The sequence below is a fragment of the Oncorhynchus mykiss genome, chromosome 7 (assembly GCF_013265735.2).
Source record: "Oncorhynchus mykiss isolate Arlee chromosome 7, USDA_OmykA_1.1, whole genome shotgun sequence".
Lineage (NCBI taxonomy): Eukaryota > Metazoa > Chordata > Actinopteri > Salmoniformes > Salmonidae > Oncorhynchus > Oncorhynchus mykiss.
Genome location: NC_048571.1, coordinates 47535383 through 47557502, shown reverse-complemented (window position 1 = coordinate 47557502; position 22120 = coordinate 47535383). Strand labels below are relative to the sequence as shown.

The 22120-nt window shown below is 41.7% G+C and overlaps 2 protein-coding genes across 2 annotated transcripts; both read left to right on the top strand.

The window, feature by feature from the left end:
- Positions 1–1684: 1684 nt before the first annotated feature.
- Positions 1685–8546, top strand: LOC110527902 (activity-dependent neuroprotector homeobox protein). Its single transcript, XM_021609503.2, has 4 exons — positions 1685–2053; positions 5016–5132; positions 5349–5441; positions 5679–8546. The coding sequence occupies exons 2-4, from the start codon at positions 5025–5027 to the stop codon at positions 7932–7934; spliced, it is 2457 nt and encodes an 818-aa protein (XP_021465178.1). The 5' UTR covers positions 1685–2053; positions 5016–5024; the 3' UTR covers positions 7935–8546.
- Positions 8547–8894: 348 nt separating this feature from the next.
- Positions 8895–12910, top strand: LOC110527901 (bcl-2-like protein 1). Its single transcript, XM_036983383.1, has 4 exons — positions 8895–9054; positions 11210–11879; positions 12128–12267; positions 12687–12910. Exons 2-4 carry the CDS (start codon positions 11364–11366, stop codon positions 12748–12750), a joined length of 720 nt encoding a protein of 239 aa, XP_036839278.1. The 5' UTR covers positions 8895–9054; positions 11210–11363; the 3' UTR covers positions 12751–12910.
- Positions 12911–22120: the final 9210 nt, after the last annotated feature.

Below are 22120 nucleotides of genomic sequence, written 5' to 3'. Positions count from 1 at the left end.
TACTGCCCCCAACAGGTCAATAGATGATGCAATCGCCATCAAACTGCACACTGCCCTATCCCATCTGGACAAGAGGAATACCTATGTAAGAATGCTGTTCATTGACTACAGCTCAGCATTCAACACCATAGTACCCTTCAAGCTCATCATCAGGCTGGTCCTGGGTCTCGACCCCGCCCTGTGCAATTGGGTCCTGTAGTTTCTGACGGGCCGACCCCAGGTGGTGAAGGTAGGAAACAACATCTTCACTTTGCTGACCCTCAACACTATGGCCCCACAAGGGTGTGTGCTCAGCCCCCTAATGTACTCCCTGTTCACCCACGACTGCGTGGCCATGCACGCCTCCAACTCAATCATCAAGTTTTCAGATGACACAACAGTAGTGGGCTTGATTACTAACAACGACAAGACAGCCTACAGGGAGGAGGTGAGGGCACTCAGAGTGTGGTGTCAGGAAAACAACCTCTCAATCAACGTCAACAAAACAAAGGAAACAGCAGAGGGAGCACCCCCCTATTTACATCGAAGGGACAGCAGTGGAGAAGGTGCAACGTTTTAAGTTCTTCGGCGTACATATCACGGACAAACTGAAATGGTCCACCCACCCAGACAGTGTGGTGAAGAAGGCGCAACACCGCCTCTTTACCCTCAGGAGGCTGAAGAAATTTGGCTTGTCATCCAAAACCCTGACAAACTTTTACAGATGCACAATCGAGAGCATCCTGTCGGGCTGTATCACCGCCTGGTACGGCAACTGCACCGCCCTCAACCGCAAGGCTCTCCAGAGGGTGGTGCGGTCTGCACAACACATCACCGGTGGCAAACTACCTGCCCTCCATGACACCTACAACACCAGATGTCACAGGAAGGCCAAAAAGATAATCAAGGACAGCTCGGCCATCGCTCATCCATATATTTATATTTATATTCTCATTCACCTCTTTAGATTTGTGTGTATTAGGTAGTTGTTGGGGAATTGTTAGATTACTTGTTAGATATTACTGCACTGTCGGAACTAAAAGCACAAGCATTGCGCTACACTCGCATTAACATCTGCTAACCATGTGTATGTGACCAATATATTTTGATTTGATGTGGATGCTCTGGATCAACGTGTATGACAGCGTGTTCCAGTTCACAACAATTTCCAGCAACTTCGCACAGCCATTGACGAGGAGTGGGACAACATTCCACAGGTCACAATCAAGAGCCTGATCAACTCAGAGGAGATGTGTCGCTCTGCATGGTGGTCACACCAGATACTGACTGGTTTTCTGATCCACGTGTCGCCCCTACTTTTTTTTTAATACATCTGTGACCAACAGATGCATATCTGTATTCCCACTCATGTGAAATCCTTAGATTGGAGCCTAATGGGTTTATTTCAATTGACTGTTTTCCTTATATGAACTGTAACTCTGTAAAATCTTTGAAATTGTTGCATGTTGAGTTTATATTTTTGTTCAGTATATATCAAAAAGGCAGTAGTATTCCATGGGCCCACATATCCTGGATTATGTGGGTGGGTCCAGTTCAAGTAAAACATACTTCTAATGAAACTTTCCTTAATTATACACGTAAGAATCATTGTTGTGACCTTTGAAACAATTACATACTCAGTGCTAAAGAAAGCACGTATCTCAGAAAAAAAATCGTAAATTAAAAACTTCTCATCCCCAAACATTCACTTCCGTCTTTTTCTCCTCGCCATTTTGGATTGTATTGTTGATTTGGTTGGGGTTAGTTGGGAACATTCAGGAGGGAAGGATTTATTGATGATTATCAGAGACTATTGTAACAGTCCAATGTATTTGATCTAATATGCACTAGCATGTATCACAAATATTTTGCATGTTAGAAAGTAATCTAACATATTGCAGATGGCACAGAGATTCTGCTAGCTAGCTAAGCAGCAACACCGGCTTGGCGAGGACGAACAACAACTGCATCATTGAGTTGGATTCAATCGTTGGCCAGCTAGCGAGCTAACGTTACTTGCAAAGTAGCATTTGGGCTCCCAGTTGTTTTGTGGTCGGGTTCGGAGACATACCAGGTAAGATTGGTTGGAGGAAAAACCCAAAATGTGTTTTATAATTAGCTAGCTAACATTAGCTAGCTACGTTATGTGAGGCAACTGTCGTTAACTAGCTGACAAACATGCATGGCTACGCTAGCTAACTGATCGGCTGGACGTTGGCTAACTACTGCATGCTAGCCAGCTCGCTTTCTACTAAGCTTAACCCCAGACGTCGGCTAGCAAGTAAGTTAAATAGTAACTAGCATCCATGATGTGTATTTTCTACTTCAGTTTACAGTCATGTATTGTGTTTAACAACGTTTTCTAAATAACCATCGTGGTTCGCAAGCTTACCAACACCAGAGATCTAACGTTAGCTGGCTTCTATGCTTGCTAAAAATGATGCCCTTTCACGGTAACAATAGCTAACGTTAGCGATATACTACCCAGGCTTTTCAGTGCACTGACATTTGGAAATAGTCGCTAGCTTTACTGTTAACAATATAGCTAGTTTAGGTACCATAAGTTCAAAAGCCTAACTTGCAGGCACAACTAAGCCAAGTTAGCTAGCTAATGTAACGTTAGCTAGATAGTCGTCTCGAAATCTTTGACTGAACGCTACCATTATTACCACGTTTAGCTTGCTGTAGTCACGACATCACAACCTTGCTAGCTAGGCCAAAATATATGTTGAAAATAAATAATGTTGTGCCAGAACTGAAGTCCCATCACTTCTGTGCCATCCGTGCGGCTTTCTTGTGATTTAGCTATGATTTTCAACTGCAAATAATCATAACTAACTTCATAGCTAAGGCATCAGAGTGATTTTATACGAAACATGGGCATAAAAAATATTTTTGAAGATTTTCACGAAATGTTATCCATAGAATGGTCCTTTTTGGAGGAACGATTGTTGACATATATTTGACATTGGATCTAAAAGCTTAATTGCGAGATAATTAGTTGGAATGTTTATGACATTTTGGCCTTACCCAGGGCTCCTTTAAACCAGTTAAAGGTAACTAAATGTAATCGAAATGTCCTCTACAATATCCTCAAAAGTAATTATTTATCATGAGAGGGCCATAAACAATAACTAGTAATGCTGCATACTCAAAGGTTAAAATCTCACCTTTCTGATAAAAAAAGTTATACATTGCTGAGGTGTAGTCACCTTTGAGGACAGAAGTTCAAGTACCCAGTACAAATATGATGAAAATATGATATATTTAATTCCTATTCAACAAAACTGTATGAATAAGGCTCGAAATGACTTGTATACTTTCTAAATAATGCATATTCAAATTCTAAAACAACTAACAAGATTTCACCTTCCGTATAACTGTAAAATGCATATTTGTATGTTTAGTGTTAAACAAAATGTGCATATTTTATAAATGTCTCTTAATCAAAATGTATTCCCCCGATAGCTGTGAACGATTCAAAGAGCTTTAGCTTGTCTTCCTGAACTCGTTAGGAACTCGACTTTCATCTCGTATTAATCTTTTCTGTCTATGACAGGGTTTTTTTGTTTAACGTGTATGAATTATATTAGAGTAATGGCTATAATTTGATTTCTGAATGTGCTACTGCGATGAAACCACACTCTCTTGCTGTGCTACGATGTTAGGATTGCAGGCATATGCTTTGTTGGTGATGTAGGATTCAGCCAGGGGTTGAAAAGAAAATGAAATGTTAGGAGGGACACCCCAGCTTCAAGTGGTTTCAGATTTCACAGGCTGAAAAGGGGACCTTACATCAAAGAGGCTTTAAAAACTCCATGTTTCATCTGTAAGCAGGGCTGGCTCTAGCTTTTTGGGTGCCCTAAGTGGGCCTTTTAAATAAATAAAAAAGTGGCCCCCCTCTTGACAGTGTAGACAGAAATTTACATTTTAACGTTAATTTCCTGTAATATCACACATTTTGCCATGGGGTGGATAATTTTTACATTTTATAACACATTTCAAGCAAGTCTACTAATTTTGTCATGGGGCGGAGAGACCTTTCTGCAGTTTTAATCCTTAACAAGCTGACTACACCGCGAGCGTTGCAAAATACATTTAGAAATCTATATTATTAAATTATTTCATCCGGTTGACCGTTTTATGTGTGGATTAATTGTCGGAGTAGAGGACCTTGTGCATTTCAGGTAAAATAACAACTCAATGTTTATATCCCAGGACAAATTAGCTAGCCACAGAAAGCTAGCTCAATAGGACAAATTAGCTAACAAGTGCTAGCTAGCTAAATTCCCATAAATGTTTAATGCTTTTCAACCTGTCCCCAAATTAATGTAATTGGTTCAGAGTTTGTTTGATATTTGAACCTGCGTGTTGTGATCGCACACACACACAAGTCAAGTGTTACGGGACTTCACATTTTGCCATGACTTATGCCATGTTAATGATATCTGAGAGTGACTATCAAAATCAATGGGTTCCCCCTGGAGGTCAGAGCCCATGGGCACATGCTGTAAGGGCCTGGTTGGTTTGCCCATCATTACTACTACATTATTACTGCATTGCCTACTATGTGTGCCATGTTATAATTTTTAACTAGCTGAGATCCCACTCTGCAACTTTGATATGCCTGTAGACTGGAGTCTATTATGTTCAACAATTTATAGAAAAATGTGCCAGACCAACAACAAAAAAATCATATTCATAAATGAATGTAAGAAAATTGTTATAGATTGGTTAGCTGACAACGTCACAAACGATGCGCGCTATTCAATGTGGCAAAAGTCTGTGTTGTGATTCTGGGTGGCCAGATTGCTAGCAACAATGACAAGAAGCTGCCATGCAGGGAATTGTAGGTAGCTAATTTCAGCTATTTTTTTATCTTATTCTTGATACCATGTCTTGTTTTGACTGATGTCATGTCTATGCGACTATAGCTAAAATTCACTAGCTAGCTAACCATCAACTGTAACGATGTAGGCCATATAGGTTTGACAATGAGTACTAATAGAATTCTCCCTGATTTATTCTTCTTGCAGACTGGAAAGATGTATCAACTCCCTGTGAACAACCTCACTAGCATACGAAGAGCAAGGAAACAGGTGAAGAAGGCACTTAGTGACATTGGACTGGAGTACTGCAAGGAGCAAGCGGAGGTGAGCTTAAATGTTTATTTTTCATAGCTTTTACCTATCACTAAGGTTTTGGTTGAAGTGTGTCTGTGACTTCTGTGAGTTTCATTTATAATTTTGTAGTCACTTGTGCTCTCAACCATTGTGGTGGTAGAAATGAATAGGCATGTATTCCAATTTGACATGATTCAGCACACAGTTTTGTGATTTCTGATCAAATTGCTCTTCCCTCTCACATAGGACCTCAAAGAATTTTGCCCAGATGAGAACTATGTGAAGAATACTGTCTGCCTGGAACTTTGTTCATGGGATCCGTCATTCTCCAAAACACAGGTAAATCACTCGCACTAGTCAATTTAAAAGATTGGTTATTCAATTACCACTTATTTTGGGGCTTGTAATGATTATAGTGCTTCTTTGTTTGTCACAATCATAAATCAAACTAGTTTTGGATGAAGGAGCAATCATTAACATTTTCAAAATGTTGTGATAACAAAGTAAAACTATTTTTTTTTTTTAAATGGTGCAGTGTCCCATTCTTAAACTCTCCTGGGTATTTGTGTTTTACAGGAGTACCGGTCAAAGCCTTTCTGCTGCACAGAGTGCCATTTCTCTTCCAAGTACTACTCAGGCTACAAGAACCACTTTCGAAATGTCCACAGGAACAACTTTGAGAGCCGCATCCTGCTGAACTGCCCTTACTGCACTTTCACTGCAAGCAAGAAGACTATGGAAACGCATGTCAAGGTCTTCCACATATCCAGTGCGGTGCGTCAGGGTCTGGGTGCCTACCAGGGGGCTGCTATGGGCGCAAATAACAAGGTGGAGAGGGCAATGTACTATTGCAAGAAGTGTACCTACCGGGACCCTCTGTACAATGTTGTGCGAAGGCACATCTACAGGGAGCACTTCCAGCATGTGGTCTCACCCTATGTTGCCATGGTCTCAGAAACATCAGTCAAAAATGGAGCCAATGCTGTCAATGGTAACAACATCCTCTGTAAGCGCTGTCAGTTCTCCACCCGTAGCTATGAGGCGTTAGTGCAGCATGTCATTGAATATCATGAGCGCATTGGCTCTCAGGTGACAACCATGATTGGACATGCTAATGTTGTGGTGTCTAGACCCCAAAGCTATGGTATGACCCAGAAGGGTTCTGTGGTGACTGGGGGTCGTACTCTGACGTCTGAACAGGTTAGCCATATGGTGGGGGCCCATCAAAAGCAGGGGCCTTCTGGACTGAAGAATATGACCAGTCAGTCCTCTATTGCTGGCCAGCGTTTGACCATTCCTGGCCATAGTGGGTTGGGAGAAGGCAGAGCCTCCTTATCCAATAACTTAACGTCACCCTCAGGAAAGCAGGTTTCTGGTGCTAACGCTAGTCTTACATCCCAAACACAGAAGTGGAAGATATGCACGGTCTGCAATGAGCTCTTCCCTGAAAACTTGTACAGTGCTCATTTTGAGAAGGCACACAAGGCTAAGAAGGTATGGGCAATTGCAAAGTTCATCATGAAGATCCACAACTTCACCAGTAAGTGTTTGCTTTGCAACCGTTATCTGCCAAGTGACACGTTGCTTAACCACATGCTGATCCATGGGCTCACCTGCCCACAGTGTCATGCCAGCTTCAATAATGTGGAGAAAATGCTGGATCATGTGGGTCAGGCTCACCCAGATGACTTTGTTGGTCCTCCAGCTGCCTCCCCGCTAACCTTTGACCTCACAATTGGGCAGGCTAAGAACAAGATCATACAGCTTATTGTTATAACCTATAACATGAAGGAACCTGTAGCTGCCCAGGAGCAGTCTATGGCTTCCCATGCTCAGAACAGCTTCCTTGCTCCAGTGAAGAGTCTGCCTTCAAAGATGCCAGAAAGAAAGAATGACATGCTTGCCAGAAGTCAAGCCACTGTATCTGGCAGCAATGAGGTTGGCAAGACCCTATGCCCACTGTGTTTCACCATCCTCAAGGGTCCCATCTCTGATGCATTGGCACAGCATCTGAGGGAACGACACCAAGTGCTTCAGACGATGCACCCTGTGGAGAAGAAGTTGACGTACAAGTGCATCCACTGTTTGGGTGTCTACACCAGCAACATGGTGGCCTCCACGATCACTCTGCATCTTGTGCAGTGCCGAGCTGTGGGCAGGGCCCAGAAGGGTCCGGGACCAAAGTCTGCCTTAACACTCAACTCTTCTGGTGCAGGGTTCTTAAAGCGTCAGCTACCCACCCAAACCATGTCTGACTCCAAGAGGATGAAGATTAACAATGATGTTGGATATTACCCCATGGACAAGCCAGGGGAGGCTGTGGATCTAGTGTTGGACCCCAGAAGCTATGAGCACAAGACCTATGAGGCACGAAAAGCATTCCTCTCAGCCTATTTCAATCGTCGTCCCTATCTAACCTCACAGGAAGAAGAGAAGCTGTCTGCAAGCCTGTGGCTCTGGAAGTCTGACATTGCCAGTCACTTCGCTCACCGAAGGAGGTCATGTGAGAGGGACTGTGAGACCAGGAAATTGAAAGTGCTACTTGGCTTTGACATGCAGGCACTCAAGGGACTGAAGCATGACATGGACTTTGAGGAGAAAACCAAGCTCCCTGTCACCTCAGTGGAGAAAGCCTTTAAGTCTAGGCCGACACTTAACACAGACCAAAGCAAACGATGCGAGACAATTAACTGTACCCTCAAGCTAAGTACTTACACAGAAGTGACAGAACCCATATCAATTGACTCGTCTGATAGTGAGTCAGAACAAGAGGACTGTTCTGTTAAGAATGGGGAAGTTGACACACACAAATCTGTGGATGTCACATCTTAAGAGAAATCAAACCTGCCAGAAGAGAGAACTCCAAGCATTGATGGGCCTTCAAGAGAGAAGGTGCCTTGGTTTGATAACATGAGACATCAAAATGAGAAGTCTAAAAGACCTGCGGTACACAAAGTATAACGGGGGTTTGGTGCAGGTAATCATTGCACACTACAATTATTCGGTTATAGGAAAGTATGAGAGACTGACAGGACAAATGGAGACTTCATAAAGTCAGTGGGATGCGCAGTTTAAGTAAAGAACAATGACTTATGAATTAGGAACTACACAAGTATAGAAACAAACTTAACTTCTGGCTCCAGATAAACGTTTGCTGAAGTGAGCTAAACAATGGTGCAAAATAAAATGTATGGCGTCTGTAACTAATATTGGCTGTAACATTGTACATATTTAGTAGGCCTACATTAGATTATGCATACATTCAGACTAATGTCACAGTTTTAAGTGTAATAAAAAAAAACGTTCACTCTTCATATAGACATATGGGTTGTCCACCCATATGATGTATTATTGTCATTTACATTTTAGAGATAGCAGGGTAATATGTATGCCTATGTTCACTTTTGTTTAATAAAGCTGTTTGCAATTAACCTTCTCATTTGACCAACACTAGTATCATGTCATTGTGCCCTTCTGTTATGCAAATATATTCAATTGCGCAATTCATTTATTAAAGTAAAAATGTTTGTTACATTTTCATTAAATGTTTGGTAAATTGAAAAGGTCAACTCAGAGTAATATACCCTCAATGAAAGGGTAAGGAAATTATTTATAAAGATAAATATTTGTACAAAATCTGAGGGAATACATTGATATATATATATATATTTTTACATTGATATAAATATCAGAACACAGAATATCTGCCCTGTGACATTTTGAACACAAGTCTCAACTTCCGCTGTGCCTAGTCTGATTGGTTGTTAATTTTGTGAAAAGGCGGAACATCCGATCTACTTGAGAGAACTGGCCAATGGCCAACGTGCATTAATGGCCTTTTCGCTGCTGCAAATATGTCTATAATCTATATGCCTTTATGCACAAAAAGGAATCCACCTTTGAACAAATCGATACCTCTCCCTTGAAAGGTGCTTCAGTCGTAGTTGCAATTGTAAGTATGACAGACCATGGTATTTTTAATGATTGGGTTATAAAATATTACTATGGAGATCGGAAGCTTGTACAGTGTAGCTAAGCAATATATGAAGCTGTCATTTCTAGCTTGCTAGCAACGATGCTAATTTATACGTATAACTTAGCTACATATATTCACTTATTTTATGCATACCGTATTGAGAAATTATTGCTTGGTTGTCACTTTTACTCCAGGTGATATTAACTTGATCTCAATACGTTTGTTTTTGAGCTGGGAAATCCATTTATATGGCTATTGCGCAGCAGGAAAGCAAACACATTTTGACAATTTGTTACTAGTAGCTAGGTTATGCAACTTGTCAAACGTGCCATAATGTAAACAATAGCTATATTAGCCGTTTCCTTTTATCTAGCGAAGAAAGCGCATTGTTTGGTGGAAATTAAACGCTTTAGATCTGTTGCGGTGGGTGACGTTTTAAAATGAGTATGGCCTTATTGCTGTTACAGCATATTGAACGACTGCCATTCGTATTCCATTCACCCAGCTCAATGTAACATCGATAGGTTCCGGCTACTACATGATACTCGAATTTTCCATATACCCATCATGAGGTTGCTACAACCTAGCCTATGAATGAAAGTTTACAACGTAGGTTGAGAGAAAAATGTGAGTAATCAAGGTGACAGTGACACGTTCAATACCGTCTTGCACACGTGCCTGCATCTAGCTGATCTAGGGTGTAATCATTAGTCCAGTTGCAATCGAGAGTTTATATTTGACAAATGCAGTGATGTTTATTCCCGTTTTGTTCCGTTTAAGAAACGTTTTTCAACATAATCGGCTAAATTAAAACACCTCTGATCAAACACAGTTCACTTTAATAGCAGCCACATCCTCCTCTCACATTTTCTCTTCATGTGTGGACTTCAGTGCACATCAGCTGCCTGTGACCAGGTGAAAATACTTTTCCAAGCCAAACCTTCATATCGTAACTGCTAACCGCTACACACAGCCTACATTGTTGTCACCATATTAGCCAATGTCATAGTCAACATAGCTAATGGAACTAACTTGTTAGTAAACCCGCTACAATCATGCAGTACAGTGAGTGTACAGTCAGGAAGCAGTTTAGCTAGCAGTTACACCAGTGGGCCCCGGTAGCAATAAATAAACAAAACCAAAGGTTTACCTTGACTTAGAAGAGTTCCAGTGTTGGATAGACACAGCTAGCTAACATAGTTTAGCCTACCCAAACATAGGGATGCTTACTAGCTGCATTTGCTAGCTAAGTAAGTGAAAGGAAAAAAAATGAATAGCTCCCTCTCTCTTGCTTCTCATTCAGTTGGGAAGAAATTAATTAGTTAACTTTTAAGCTATATGTTTTTCTCACCACATTTCATGCACTGCAATGGTAGCTAGCTGTAGCTTATGCTTTCAGTATTAGATTAATTATTATTCTTTGATTGGTTGGACAACATGTCAGGTCATGCTGCAAGAGCTCTGATAGGTTGGAGGACGTCCTCCGGAAGGTCTCATAATTACTGTGTACGTCTATGGAAGGGGTTGAGAATCATGAGCCTCCTGGGGTTTGTATTGAAGACAGTGTAGCCAGAGGATGATGGAAACTAGCTGCCCTCTGTGTACATCATGGTGCTACCCTACAGAGTGCTTTTGAGGCTACTGTAGTCCTTCATTGTGAAACAGTGTTTTATTCAATTATTTGGTGACATGTAAATATATATAGTATAGTTTTATCAAAAAATGTAGATTTAGATTTATTTATTTTTTGAACACTGAGGAGGCTGGTCCTCCCCTTCTTTCTCTAAGGAGCCTCCACTGCATTTAGTTAACAAAAACAGCTAGCTTGCTACCTGACATCAATGGTATTAATTGCGTAATTAGTTTCATACATGTGTCAGCGGCTTATTTGGAGATGCATGTTGTTTTTTCTACCTTACCCAACAGACCTGGATTTAGCAAGACTTTCTATATTGGTTTATGTAAGGACTAGTAGATCATAACATTGATTTACATTATTTCTAGGTGATTGTGATGCTGCTGGGGCAGAGAGTTTCATTCTTAATGACAATGACCAATAGAATCCACAGTGTTTTCATGTGTTCTGCATCTGAGAATTTGTGTGTGTGTGTGTGTGTTTTTTATATTCCAGGGTGTGATTACTTGTTGCAGCCCAGAGGAAACTGCCAGAGGGCAAGCCTTCATTCCAGACATCCCAGTTACAGTGTTAGGTATGGCAGGAGAGCCCTGCGATTCCAAATAGTGTAGAGTCAATGGATAAAGAGGGTGCATAGAAGGTGGAAAATATGTCTTACAGTAACAGGGAACTGGTGGTGTTTTTTATAAGCTATAAACTGTCCCAGAGAAATTATCCATGTTGTCAGTTGGTGCTGGAGGGTGCAAGTGGACGGACTGAGGGGGATGAAGCCATTGCAAATGGGTCTTTGGGGAACAACAGGAACGGCAGAAGCAATTTGGGTATGCCTTCCTCTGCACAAGGGGGAATTGAGGCGGTGAAAGCAGCACTACGGGACTCAGTGGATGAGTTTGAGCTGCGTTACACCCGCGCATTCAGTGATCTCTGCTCCCAGCTCCACATCACCCCTGCCACAGCCTACCACAGCTTTGAGAGTGTGATGGATGAAGTGTTCAGGGACGGGGTCAACTGGGGTCGCGTGGTGGGCCTGTTTGCTTTTGGCGGGGCCCTGTGCGTTGAGTGTGTTGAGAAGGATATGAGCCACCTGGTGACGCGCATCGCAGACTGGATGGCCACCTACCTGGACAACCATATCCAGCCCTGGATCCATAGCCAAGGAGGATGGGTAGGTTAGAGCTGATATTATACATCCACACATTCTATATCCTTGTTATGGAATTTTGTAATACATTCTCATTGTCAACACTATGGTGTGTGTGTGTGCCTCGTTTGCTGCACCCACTCTCTGTGAAATTGAGGATACCATGATCGACTACCCTAAAAGGAGAAGCTACAGAGGGGTATTGGGGTACACTGATGAGTTGCTAACACATAGTTCACTGTATTTATCTTCCTCTCTCTGTTCCCTGAAAGGACCGTTTTGCGGAGATCTTCGGCAGAGATGCAGCTGCAGACGTCCGACGGTCCCAGGAGAGCTTAAAAAAATGGCTGCTAGTTGGGGTGATGCTGCTTTCAGGAGTACTGGTCGGCACTCTCATCATGAAGAAATGCCAGTGAGTGGTGGAATAGGAGCGACATCTACTTTACCCCCAGCACATATAAACCCAGCACATATAAACGCAAAATCAATGAAAATAGAACTGAATAGTTTGTTTACATAAGCCCAGTCTGCTTGTGCACTGACAGAAACCTGATTAGTAGCCCTGGATATTGCTGTTTTTGGGCAATCAATATGTAGCTTGGTGAGCTGTTTTACTACTCACGTCTCCTGTCCTGCGCCCTTCTTTTTACATTTTAAAAGTGATACATATAATAACATTTTATTATATATATATATATATATTATTTTTTTTTCTTTACGTTGGTAAAGGGTGTTGCGTTCAAGACTAGAGATGCTTTAAATGGACCTGATAAGCTAAGAGTGAATGGGGAAAAATACAGCTTGTGTGATAGATTGTTTTTGTGTTTTTAGGTTTGTGTGTTACCCTGTATACCCTAGGACCAACTACATACTTTCTTTCCAAATGGACACTTGACATAACATTGAAGATTCTAAAATATTGTTTTTATTTAGTGTGCTCCAAGAAGTTAAACCAAACCTGTTTTCATTTGACATTTTCTTTAAGTGTTCCGTTCCTTCCTTGCTGTGCTGAAGTTTCAGGCATGCACTAAATAATAAAACATATTCATGTTTTATGTGTTTTTGTTTTATGTGATTCACTGACAATAGTACAACACAGAGAGTGAGAACACAGAGTAAGTGATACATTCAGATTGGCCACGCTGTATTCTCATATGCCATTAGGGGGTGCATGTGCTCAACAAATACAGTTTCTGGAGTGACTATTTTTCAGCCTCAACTCTGCAACATATCAGGAATAACTTGTCCTGTTTCCCAGAGAGTGTTGATCTGAAGAGTGTATCTCTAAAAATACTGCTAATGTCACATTGTCTCTCGAAGCTCTTTGCTAGTAGAGTTTGGAAATGGCTTACAACACTGATGGCAGTGAAACATCCAACTTGGCTTGGAATCCTAGTCCTGCTACCCTTGCACAATTAAAAGAAGCCATTGTAATCCCTTTGAATTTCATACTTGAATCTATAGTATGTAGTTGTAAATAATGTATATTTCCTGTTCTCATCCTACACCATGTAGTTGACTTAGAGAGCACATAGGTTGATAAACTTGTAGGTATTTCCAGATAATAACATACTACTGCATCTATTATTTGGCGCCTACGATATTAAAAACACACAACGAGATGGCTTCTCAAAGATGGAGGCTGAAAGTCTGAATGGAATAGACATGACAGATCTGGAAGGACTATATCGAGCAGGCTGGACCCAGCCTGTGGTTGCTAATCTCTCCCTGTCATTTGTTGCCTTTTCCGCAAACTATAGCTAGCCACACCAGCGGATAAAGCCAGTTAAGGAAATAAATTATGGAAACTCACCAGCTCCTCAGAGAATCTAACTCTTACTCGTCATATTCTCATGTCATATTCCCTACCTCTGCATCTGGCTTCCTTTTGAAAGCTTACAAAACTGTGAGCGGAATTAGCCCGAAGCAGATTATAGAGAATATTATAGAGAATATGTGTAGGGAATATACAGTATATAATATGAGTGATATTTATGGGAAATAAAGGCCTATTCTATATATAATATGAGTGATATTTATGGGAAATAAAGGCCTATTCTCTATACATCAGGCTTGGCCTCAATTCAGAAATTTGAAATGGACTCCCATTCAACTCACGAGTTGAAATTTGAATTTAATTAGTCACACCCCACAGGATGTACAATTTGAGTTTTAGTAACAGGAAGAATAATTCAGTGAAGTTCAAAGAAATTCAGTCATAGCACATGAGAGTTTCATTGAATCTGACAGGTCACACTTCCATACACCAAAGAATATACAGTGCCTTGCGAAAGTATTCGGCCCCCTTGAACTTTGCGACCTTTTGCCACATTTCAGGCTTCAAACATAAAGATATAAAACTGTATTTTTTTTGTGAAGAATCAACAACAAGTGGGACACAATCATGAAGTGGAACGACATTTATTGGATATTTCAAACTTTAACAAATCAAAAACTGAAAAATTGGGCGTGCAAAATTATTCAGCCCCTTTACTTTCAGTGCAGCAAACTCTCTCCAGAAGTTCAGTGAGGATCTCTGAATGATCCAATGTTGACCTAAATGACTAATGATGATAAATACAATCCACCTGTGTGTAATCAAGTCTCCGTATAAATGCACCTGCACTGTGATAGTCTCAGAGGTCCGTTAAAAGCGCAGAGAGCATCATGAAGAACAAGGAACACACCAGGCAGGTCCGAGATACTGTTGTGAAGAAGTTTAAAGCCGGATTTGGATACAAAAAGATTTCCCAAGCTTTAAACATCCCAAGGAGCACTGTGCAAGCGATAATATTGAAATGGAAGGAGTATCAGACCACTGCAAATCTACCAAGACCTGGCCGTCCCTCTAAACTTTCAGCTCATACAAGGAGAAGACTGATCAGAGATGCAGCCAAGAGGCCCATGATCACTCTGGATGAACTGCAGAGATCTACAGCTGAGGTGGGAGACTCTGTCCATAGGACAACAATCAGTCGTATATTGCACAAATCTGGCCTTTATGGAAGAGTGGCAAGAAGAAAGCCATTTCTTAAAGATATCCATAAAAAGTGTTGTTTAAAGTTTGCCACAAGCCACCTGGGAGACACACCAAACATGTGGAAGAAGGTGCTCTGGTCAGATGAAACCAAAATTGAACTTTTTGGCAACAATGCAAAATGTTATGTTTGGCGTAAAAGCAACACATCTCATCACCCTGAACACACCATCCCCACTGTCAAACATGGTGGTGGCAGCATCATGGTTTGGGCCTGCTTTTCTTCAGCAGGGGCAGGGAAGATGGTTAAAATTGATGGGAAGATGGATGGAGCCAAATACAGGACCATTCTGGAAGAAAACCTGATGGAGTCTGCAAAAGACCTGAGACTGGGACGGAGATTTGTCTTCCAACAAGACAATGATCCAAAACATAAAGCAAAATCTACAATGGAATGGTTCAAAAATAAACATATCCAGGTGTTAGAATGGCCAAGTCAAAGTCCAGACCTGAATCCAATCGAGAATCTGTGGAAAGAACTGAAAACTGCTGTTCACAAATGCTCTCCATCCAACCTCACTGAGCTCGAGCTGTTTTGCAAGGAGGAATGGGAAAAAAATTCAGTCTCTCGATGTGCAAAACTGATAGAGACATACCCCAAGCGACTTACAGCTGTAATCGCAGCAAAAGGTGGCGCTACAGAGTATTAACTTAAGGGGGCTGAATAATTTTGCACGCCCAATTTTTCAGTTTTTGATTTGTTAAAAAAGTTTGAAATATCCAATAAATGTCGTTCCACTTCATGATTGACAAAAAAATACAGTTTTATATCTTTATGTTTGAAGCCTGAAATGTGGCAAAAGGTCGCAAAGTTCAAGGGGGCCGAATACTTTCGCAAGGCACTGTATCACTTTTCTCTGGAAACAATGTTGATATACTCTTAACCTTGTTGCTTAGAATGGACCATTATATTTCCACCAACCCTTTCATTTGTTTGGCTTATTGTTTAAGTCCTCGGGGTCAACCTGAGGGTGAAACTAATGCATTCTGGGAAATGTAGTATTTCCCCCATATTGAACAAAATGTGATTAATGAAATATAACTAAGAATAGTCACATACAGGATTTTATTTCCTTGATCATTCAGTAAGAGTTTGTCCTGAATATCAATTGTTTCAACAACATTTTATATGCATATACAGTACCAGTCAAAAGTTTGGACACGCCTACTCATCAAGGGTTTTTCTTTATTTTTACTATTTTCTACATTGTGGAATAATAGTGAAAACATCAAAACTATGAAATAACATGGAATCAGTAACCAAAAAAAGTGTTAAATCAAAATATATTTTATATTTGAGATTCTTCAAAGTAGCTGTTCTTGCCATAATATGGACTTGGTATTTTACCTAATAGGGCTATCTTCTGTATACCACCCCTACCTTGTCACAACACAGCTTATTGGTTCAAACACATTAAGAAAGAAAGAAATTCAAGGCACACCTGTTAATTGAAATGCATTCCAGGTGACTACTTTATGAAGCTGGTTGAGAGAATGCCAAGAGTGTGCAAAGCTGTCATCAAGGCAATGTAATGAACACGATGGGAGACAGAAAGCTGGTTTCAATCGCAGGGCACAGCAGGTGTTTGTTGTAAAGGACCACTGGAGGAGGCAGGTAGCTGGGTCCAAGGGCAGGCAGAAGGTCATACACAGGGGGTCCAACAAGGCAACAGTATAGGCAGGTAAAAGGCAGGTAATGTCATCCGGGAGATCAGGCAATAGGTTGATAACAGGAAATCCGATAGGCTAAGGTACAGGCAGGGAATATGCATCGTTAGTGAGTCACGCAAAAACTATTATACACGGGAGGATAACTTACAGGAAACCCAATGCTCCAAATAGAAGTGCGTCACAAAACAAACAATACCTCACAATGATGGGGTGCAAAAAACTGAACTAAATAGTATGTGATAATGACATACATGTGTGTGAACAGATGATCAGAATTCAGGTGATTGGGTTCTGGAGAGGGAGCTGCGTTTAGGGGATCTATGTGTTTGAGAGTGTGAGCTGGAAAGTGACCTGCGTTCAGGGGATCTTGAGAGTGTGAGTTGGAAGCAGACGTTACATGCAAAGGGTGGCTACTTTGAAGAATCTCAAATATAAATTATATGTTGATTTGTTTAAGACTTTTTTGCATACTACATGATTCCATGTATGTTTTTAAATAGTTTTGATGTCTTCAGTATTATTCTACATTCTTCTAGAAAATAGTGAGATTTAAGAAAAACCCTTGAATGTGTAGGTGTGCCCAAACTTTTGACTGGTGCTGTATATAACGACATGCTTGATGTTTTATGTACAATATGTATATTTGTATAGACTACACCTAGAAGAGGCATTTGAATTTAATTTCACTGAATTCAATTATATTTATTGTAATTCAAATTGCAATTCTGTATCCTGTTGACTACTTCAATTCAAATTAAATCATTTAATTAGAATTTATTAGGCATTCTCAATTCAATTCTGAATTGAGCCCAAAGCTGCTATACATGATCTTGACACTATGGTCAGAGAGCCCTGGACATAAGAGAGTCCTGGAAGTCATACTGTATGAAGTTTATTTTTGGACATGTAAAAGCAGGCTAAAGATGATTATGACCCCTTCTCATAATGAAAGTGGATGTAAGCTTGAGCCTAGGTGGCATGTCCAGAGGTTCACTGGTTCTTCTTGCAACAGGGTGGTGTGCTGACAAGGCTGAAACAGAATGTTGCATGAATAAAGACACAACTATGCAAATGAATGTTTACATCTAGATCTGGTCCATTGAATCTATTTGTGTGGATTTGTGTCCACAGCTTGTGTAGGTTGAAAGCATGACGCAGTGTGAAGTGCAAGAAATATACAGTAATACCGAAGTAAGAAAACGTCTATGCAGAGAGGTGCTCACAACTGTAGCCTTCTTTATGGTCATGCCTCATGAATAGCTTGATTTAGTTTTTGATTTAAAGTGACTGTTATCATACTACCATTTATTAGCTTTATATTATCATTGGATCACTATTACTGTACTAATCATTATTGTTCAATTGATTGGTCTCTTTAGATTGATTAGTCTGTTTATTGTTAGATCGGGCCTATTCATTCATGCATGGGCGTTGGGCTTAGTACCTGTGTGCTCTGCAGAGCCTGTGAGTGAGTAACTGCGGGGGGAGTGTGTATGACTGGCTTTTGGCAGCAGGTGGGTGGTTTACAGTGTGTGGCTTCAGTGATAAGTTATCAGTAGTCAGACAGCCACTGTACTGAACAACCCCAACCCTACTCCCCACCGCGGACTGAAAAATACACTTTCGAGGTCACAACTTCTATATTATATTGGGTTATACTTGTCCATACCTATATGTATAATTTAGTCTAGTTCAGCTATGTTACAAAAAAAAGGTCCAGTGCGACTTACAGTTAGATTATAGCACATGATATTGATTTTGCCTTTGGCTATATCTGTAAGCAAATTTTAATCAGTATATACAACTTTGATATCATATTTGTCTCTGATTCATTACAAAGCACATTATGATTGTTGTTTATACATAACCTTTTTTCATTCAATTTTTTGAAAATGTATTAAAAATAAAAAACAGAAATACTTTATTTTCACAAGTATTCAGACTCAAAATTGAGCTCAGGTGCATCCTGTTTCCATTGATCATCCTTGAGATGTTTCTACAACTTGATTGGAGTCCCCTTGTGGTAACTTCAATTGATTGGACATGATTTGGAAAGGCACACACCTGTCTATTTAAGGTCCCACAGTTGACAGTGCATATCAGAGCAAAAACCAAGCCATGAGGTCAAAGGAATTTTCCGTAAGATCTCCGAGACAGGATTGTGTCGAGGCACAGATCTGAGGAAGTGTACATCATTCTTAAATGGAAGAACTTTGGAATCACCAAGACTCTTCTTAGAGCTGTCCGCCCGGTCAGCACTCCACCAATCAAGCCAAACTGAGCAATCGGGGGAGAATGGCCTTGGTCGGGGAGGTGACCAAGAACCCGATGATCACTTTGACAGAGCTCCAGAATTCCTCTGTGGAGATGGCAGAACCTTCAAGAAGGAGAACCATCTCTGCAGCACTCCACCAATCGACCAGGCGGAAGACACTCCTCAGTAAAAGGCACGACAGCCTACTTGGAGTTTGCCAAAAGGCACCTAAAGGACTCTGATCATGAGAAACAAGATTCTCTGGTCTGATGAAACCAAGATTGAAGTCTTTGGCCTGAATGCCCTAGCGTTACGTCTGGAGGAAACCTGGCATCATCCCTACGGTGAAGCATGGTGGCGGCAGCATCATGCTTTGGGATGTTTTTCAGCGGCAGGGACTGGGAGACTAATCAGGATCTAGGGAAAGATGAAGGGAGCAATGTACAGAGACATCCTTGATGAAAACATACTCCAGATTGGGGCGAAATGTTCACCTCAGGCTGGGGCGACGGTTCACCTTCCAACAGGAAAACGACCCTAAGCACACAGCCAAGACAACACAGGAGTGGATCGGGACAAGTCTCTGAATGTCTTTGAGTGGCCCAGCCAGAGCCTGGACTTGAACCCGATAGAACATCTCTGGAGAGACCTGAAAATAGCTGTGCAGCGGTGCTCCCCATCCAACCTGACAGAGCTTGAGAGGATCTGCAGAGAAGAATGGGAGAAACTCCCCAAATACAGGTGTACCAAGCTTGTAGCTTCATACCCAGGAAGACTCAAGGCTGTATATTCGCTGCCAAATGTGCTTCAACAAAGTACTGAGTAAAGGGTTATGTAACTGAAATATCATATTTTTAAAAATATATAAATTAGCAAACATTTCTTAAAACCTGTTTTTGCTTTGTCATAATGGGGTGTTGTGTGTAGATTGAGGGGGGAAAAAGCAATTTAACCCATTTTTGAAAGAAACTGAAACATCACAAAGTGGAAAAAGTCAAGGGGTCTGTATGCACTGTACATATAGTTAGGGGTAAAATGACTAGGCAACAGGATAGATAATAAACAGTATCAGCAACTTATGTGATGAGTCAAAAGAGTGCAAAAAGTGTCAATGCAGATAATCCGGGTAGCTATTTGGTTAACTATTTAGCAGTCTCATGGCATGGGGGTAGAAGCTGTTCAGGGTGCTGTTGGTTCCGATGTTGGTGCATCGGTACGGCTTGCCGTGCGGTAGCAGAGAGAATAGTCTATGACTTGGGTGGCTGGACTGGTTAACAATTTTTAAGGCCTTCCTATGACACCACCTGGTATAGATGTCCTGGATGGCAGGGAGCTCGGCCCCAGTGATGTACTTGGCCTTATGCACTACCCTCTGTAGCGTCTTGCAGTCAAATGCCAAGCAGTTGCCATATCAAGCGGTGATGCAGCCAGTCAAGATGCTCTCAGTGGTGCAGCTGTATAACTTTTTGAGGATCTGAGGACCCATGGCAAATCTTTCCAGCCTCCTGTGGGGGAAGAGGCGTTGGTATGCCTAATTCACGACTGTGTTGGTGTTTGTGGACCATGTTAATTCCTTAGTGATGTGGACACTGAGGAACTTGAAGCTCTCAACCTGCTCCACTACAGCCCCTGGTACCACATTGTCAGGTTACTGACCTCCCTATAGGCTGTCTCTTCGTCATCGATGATCAGGCCTACCACCGTCAAGTTGTCAGAAAACTTAATGATGGTGTTGAAGACGGAGAACAGTAGGGGACTAAGCAAATACCCCTGAGGGGCCCCCATGTTGAGGGTCAGCATGGCAGATGTGTTGTTGCCTACTCTCATAACCTAGAGGCGGCCTGTGAGGGGGTCCGGTATCGAGTTACAAAGGGAGGTGTTCAGTCCCAGGGTCCTGAGATTAGTGATGATCTTTGAGGGCACTTTAGTGTTGACCGCTAAGCTGTAGTTGATGAACAGCATTCTCACAGATGTGTTCCTCTTGTCCATGTGGGAGAGGGCAGTGTGGAGTGCAATAAAGATTGCACTCCACACATCCCCTCTCCCTAAATTCTGGGGTGGGTCCAGGGTGCCTGGGATGATGGTGTTGATGTGAGCCATGATCAGCCTTTCAAAGCATTTCATGGCAACAGATGTGAGTGCTACGGGGCGATAGTCATTTAGACAGGTTACCTTGGTGTTCTGGGGCACAGGAACAATGGTGGTCTGCTTGAAACATGTAGGTTTCAAGCAGACCAGCGCATGTTCTGAGTACACGTCCTGGTAATCTCTCCCTGCGGATTTGTGAATGTTAACCTGTTTAAGGTCTTACTCACATCGGCAACGGAGAGCGAGATCACAAAGTCGTCTGGAACAGCTGATGCTTTCTCATGCATGGTTCAGTGTTGCTTGCCTCAGAGCGAGCATAGAAGGCATTAAGCTCGTCAGTGGGCAGTTCGCGGCTGGGTTTCCCTTTGTAATCCGAGATAGTTTGCAAACCCTGCCACATCCACGAGCATCAGAGCCGGCATAGTAGGATTTGATCTTAGTCCTGTATTTATGCTTTGCCTGTTTGATGGCTCGTCGGAGGTCGTTGCAGGATTTCTTATAAGCTTCTGGATTAGTGTATCGCATGAAAGCGGCAGCTCTAGCCGTTAGCTCAGTGAGGATGTTGCCTGTAATGGCTTCTGGGTGGGATATGTACGTACGATGTTGTCGATGCGCTTATTAATGAAGCCGGTAACTGATGTGGTAAACTCCTCAATATTATCGGATGAATCCCGGAACATATTCCAGTTTGTGCTAGCAAAACAGTCTTGTAGCTTAGCATCCACTCGAGACTTCCTTAACATTAGAGATTACGCACCAGCTTTTCTTAACAAAGAGAAACACCCCTCTCCCTCATCTTTCCCGAGGCTGCCGACCAGTCTTGACGATGCATAGAAACGTCAGCGATATGTATATTATCCATGTCCTTGTTCAGCCACGACTCCATGAAATATAGAATATTACACTTCTTCATATAGTTATGTTTAGTTGAGTGTGTGTGTACCAGCTTGTGTGTCGATTTTTGTTGACCTAACGGTAGGTAATGCCACATCAATCTAAATGTAGAACCTGGCACACCTTTCTCACTTGAGTTGAATGTTTTGTCACTTTACCGCTGCTTAATGGAAAACTGAGGATTTGCATGTCCGGTGCTCCCAATACAATTCCACTGTCAGTCCTTACCCCCAACAGAGCCTGGACAAAGAAACCATTATACCTCAGTGAGTGAAGGTACAATGCCACTATAGTGACTCACCACAGCACCTGAAAGAGTGC

Bases quoted from the DNA above. Each gene is read 5' to 3' on its own strand.
- LOC110527902 (XM_021609503.2), top strand. From the start codon at position 5,025: ATGTATCAACTCCCTGTGAACAACCTCACTAGCATACGAAGAGCAAGG. The intron at 5,133-5,348 runs GTGAGCTTAAAT...CCTCTCACATAG, and splicing joins ACTGCAAGGAGCAAGCGGAG to GACCTCAAAGAATTTTGCCC. The intron at 5,442-5,678 runs GTAAATCACTCG...TGTGTTTTACAG, and splicing joins CGTCATTCTCCAAAACACAG to GAGTACCGGTCAAAGCCTTT.
- LOC110527901 (XM_036983383.1), top strand. From the start codon at position 11,364: ATGTCTTACAGTAACAGGGAACTGGTGGTGTTTTTTATAAGCTATAAA. The intron at 11,880-12,127 runs GTAGGTTAGAGC...GTTCCCTGAAAG, and splicing joins TCCATAGCCAAGGAGGATGG to GACCGTTTTGCGGAGATCTT. The intron at 12,268-12,686 runs GTGAGTGGTGGA...TTGTGTTTTTAG, and splicing joins CTCATCATGAAGAAATGCCA to GTTTGTGTGTTACCCTGTAT.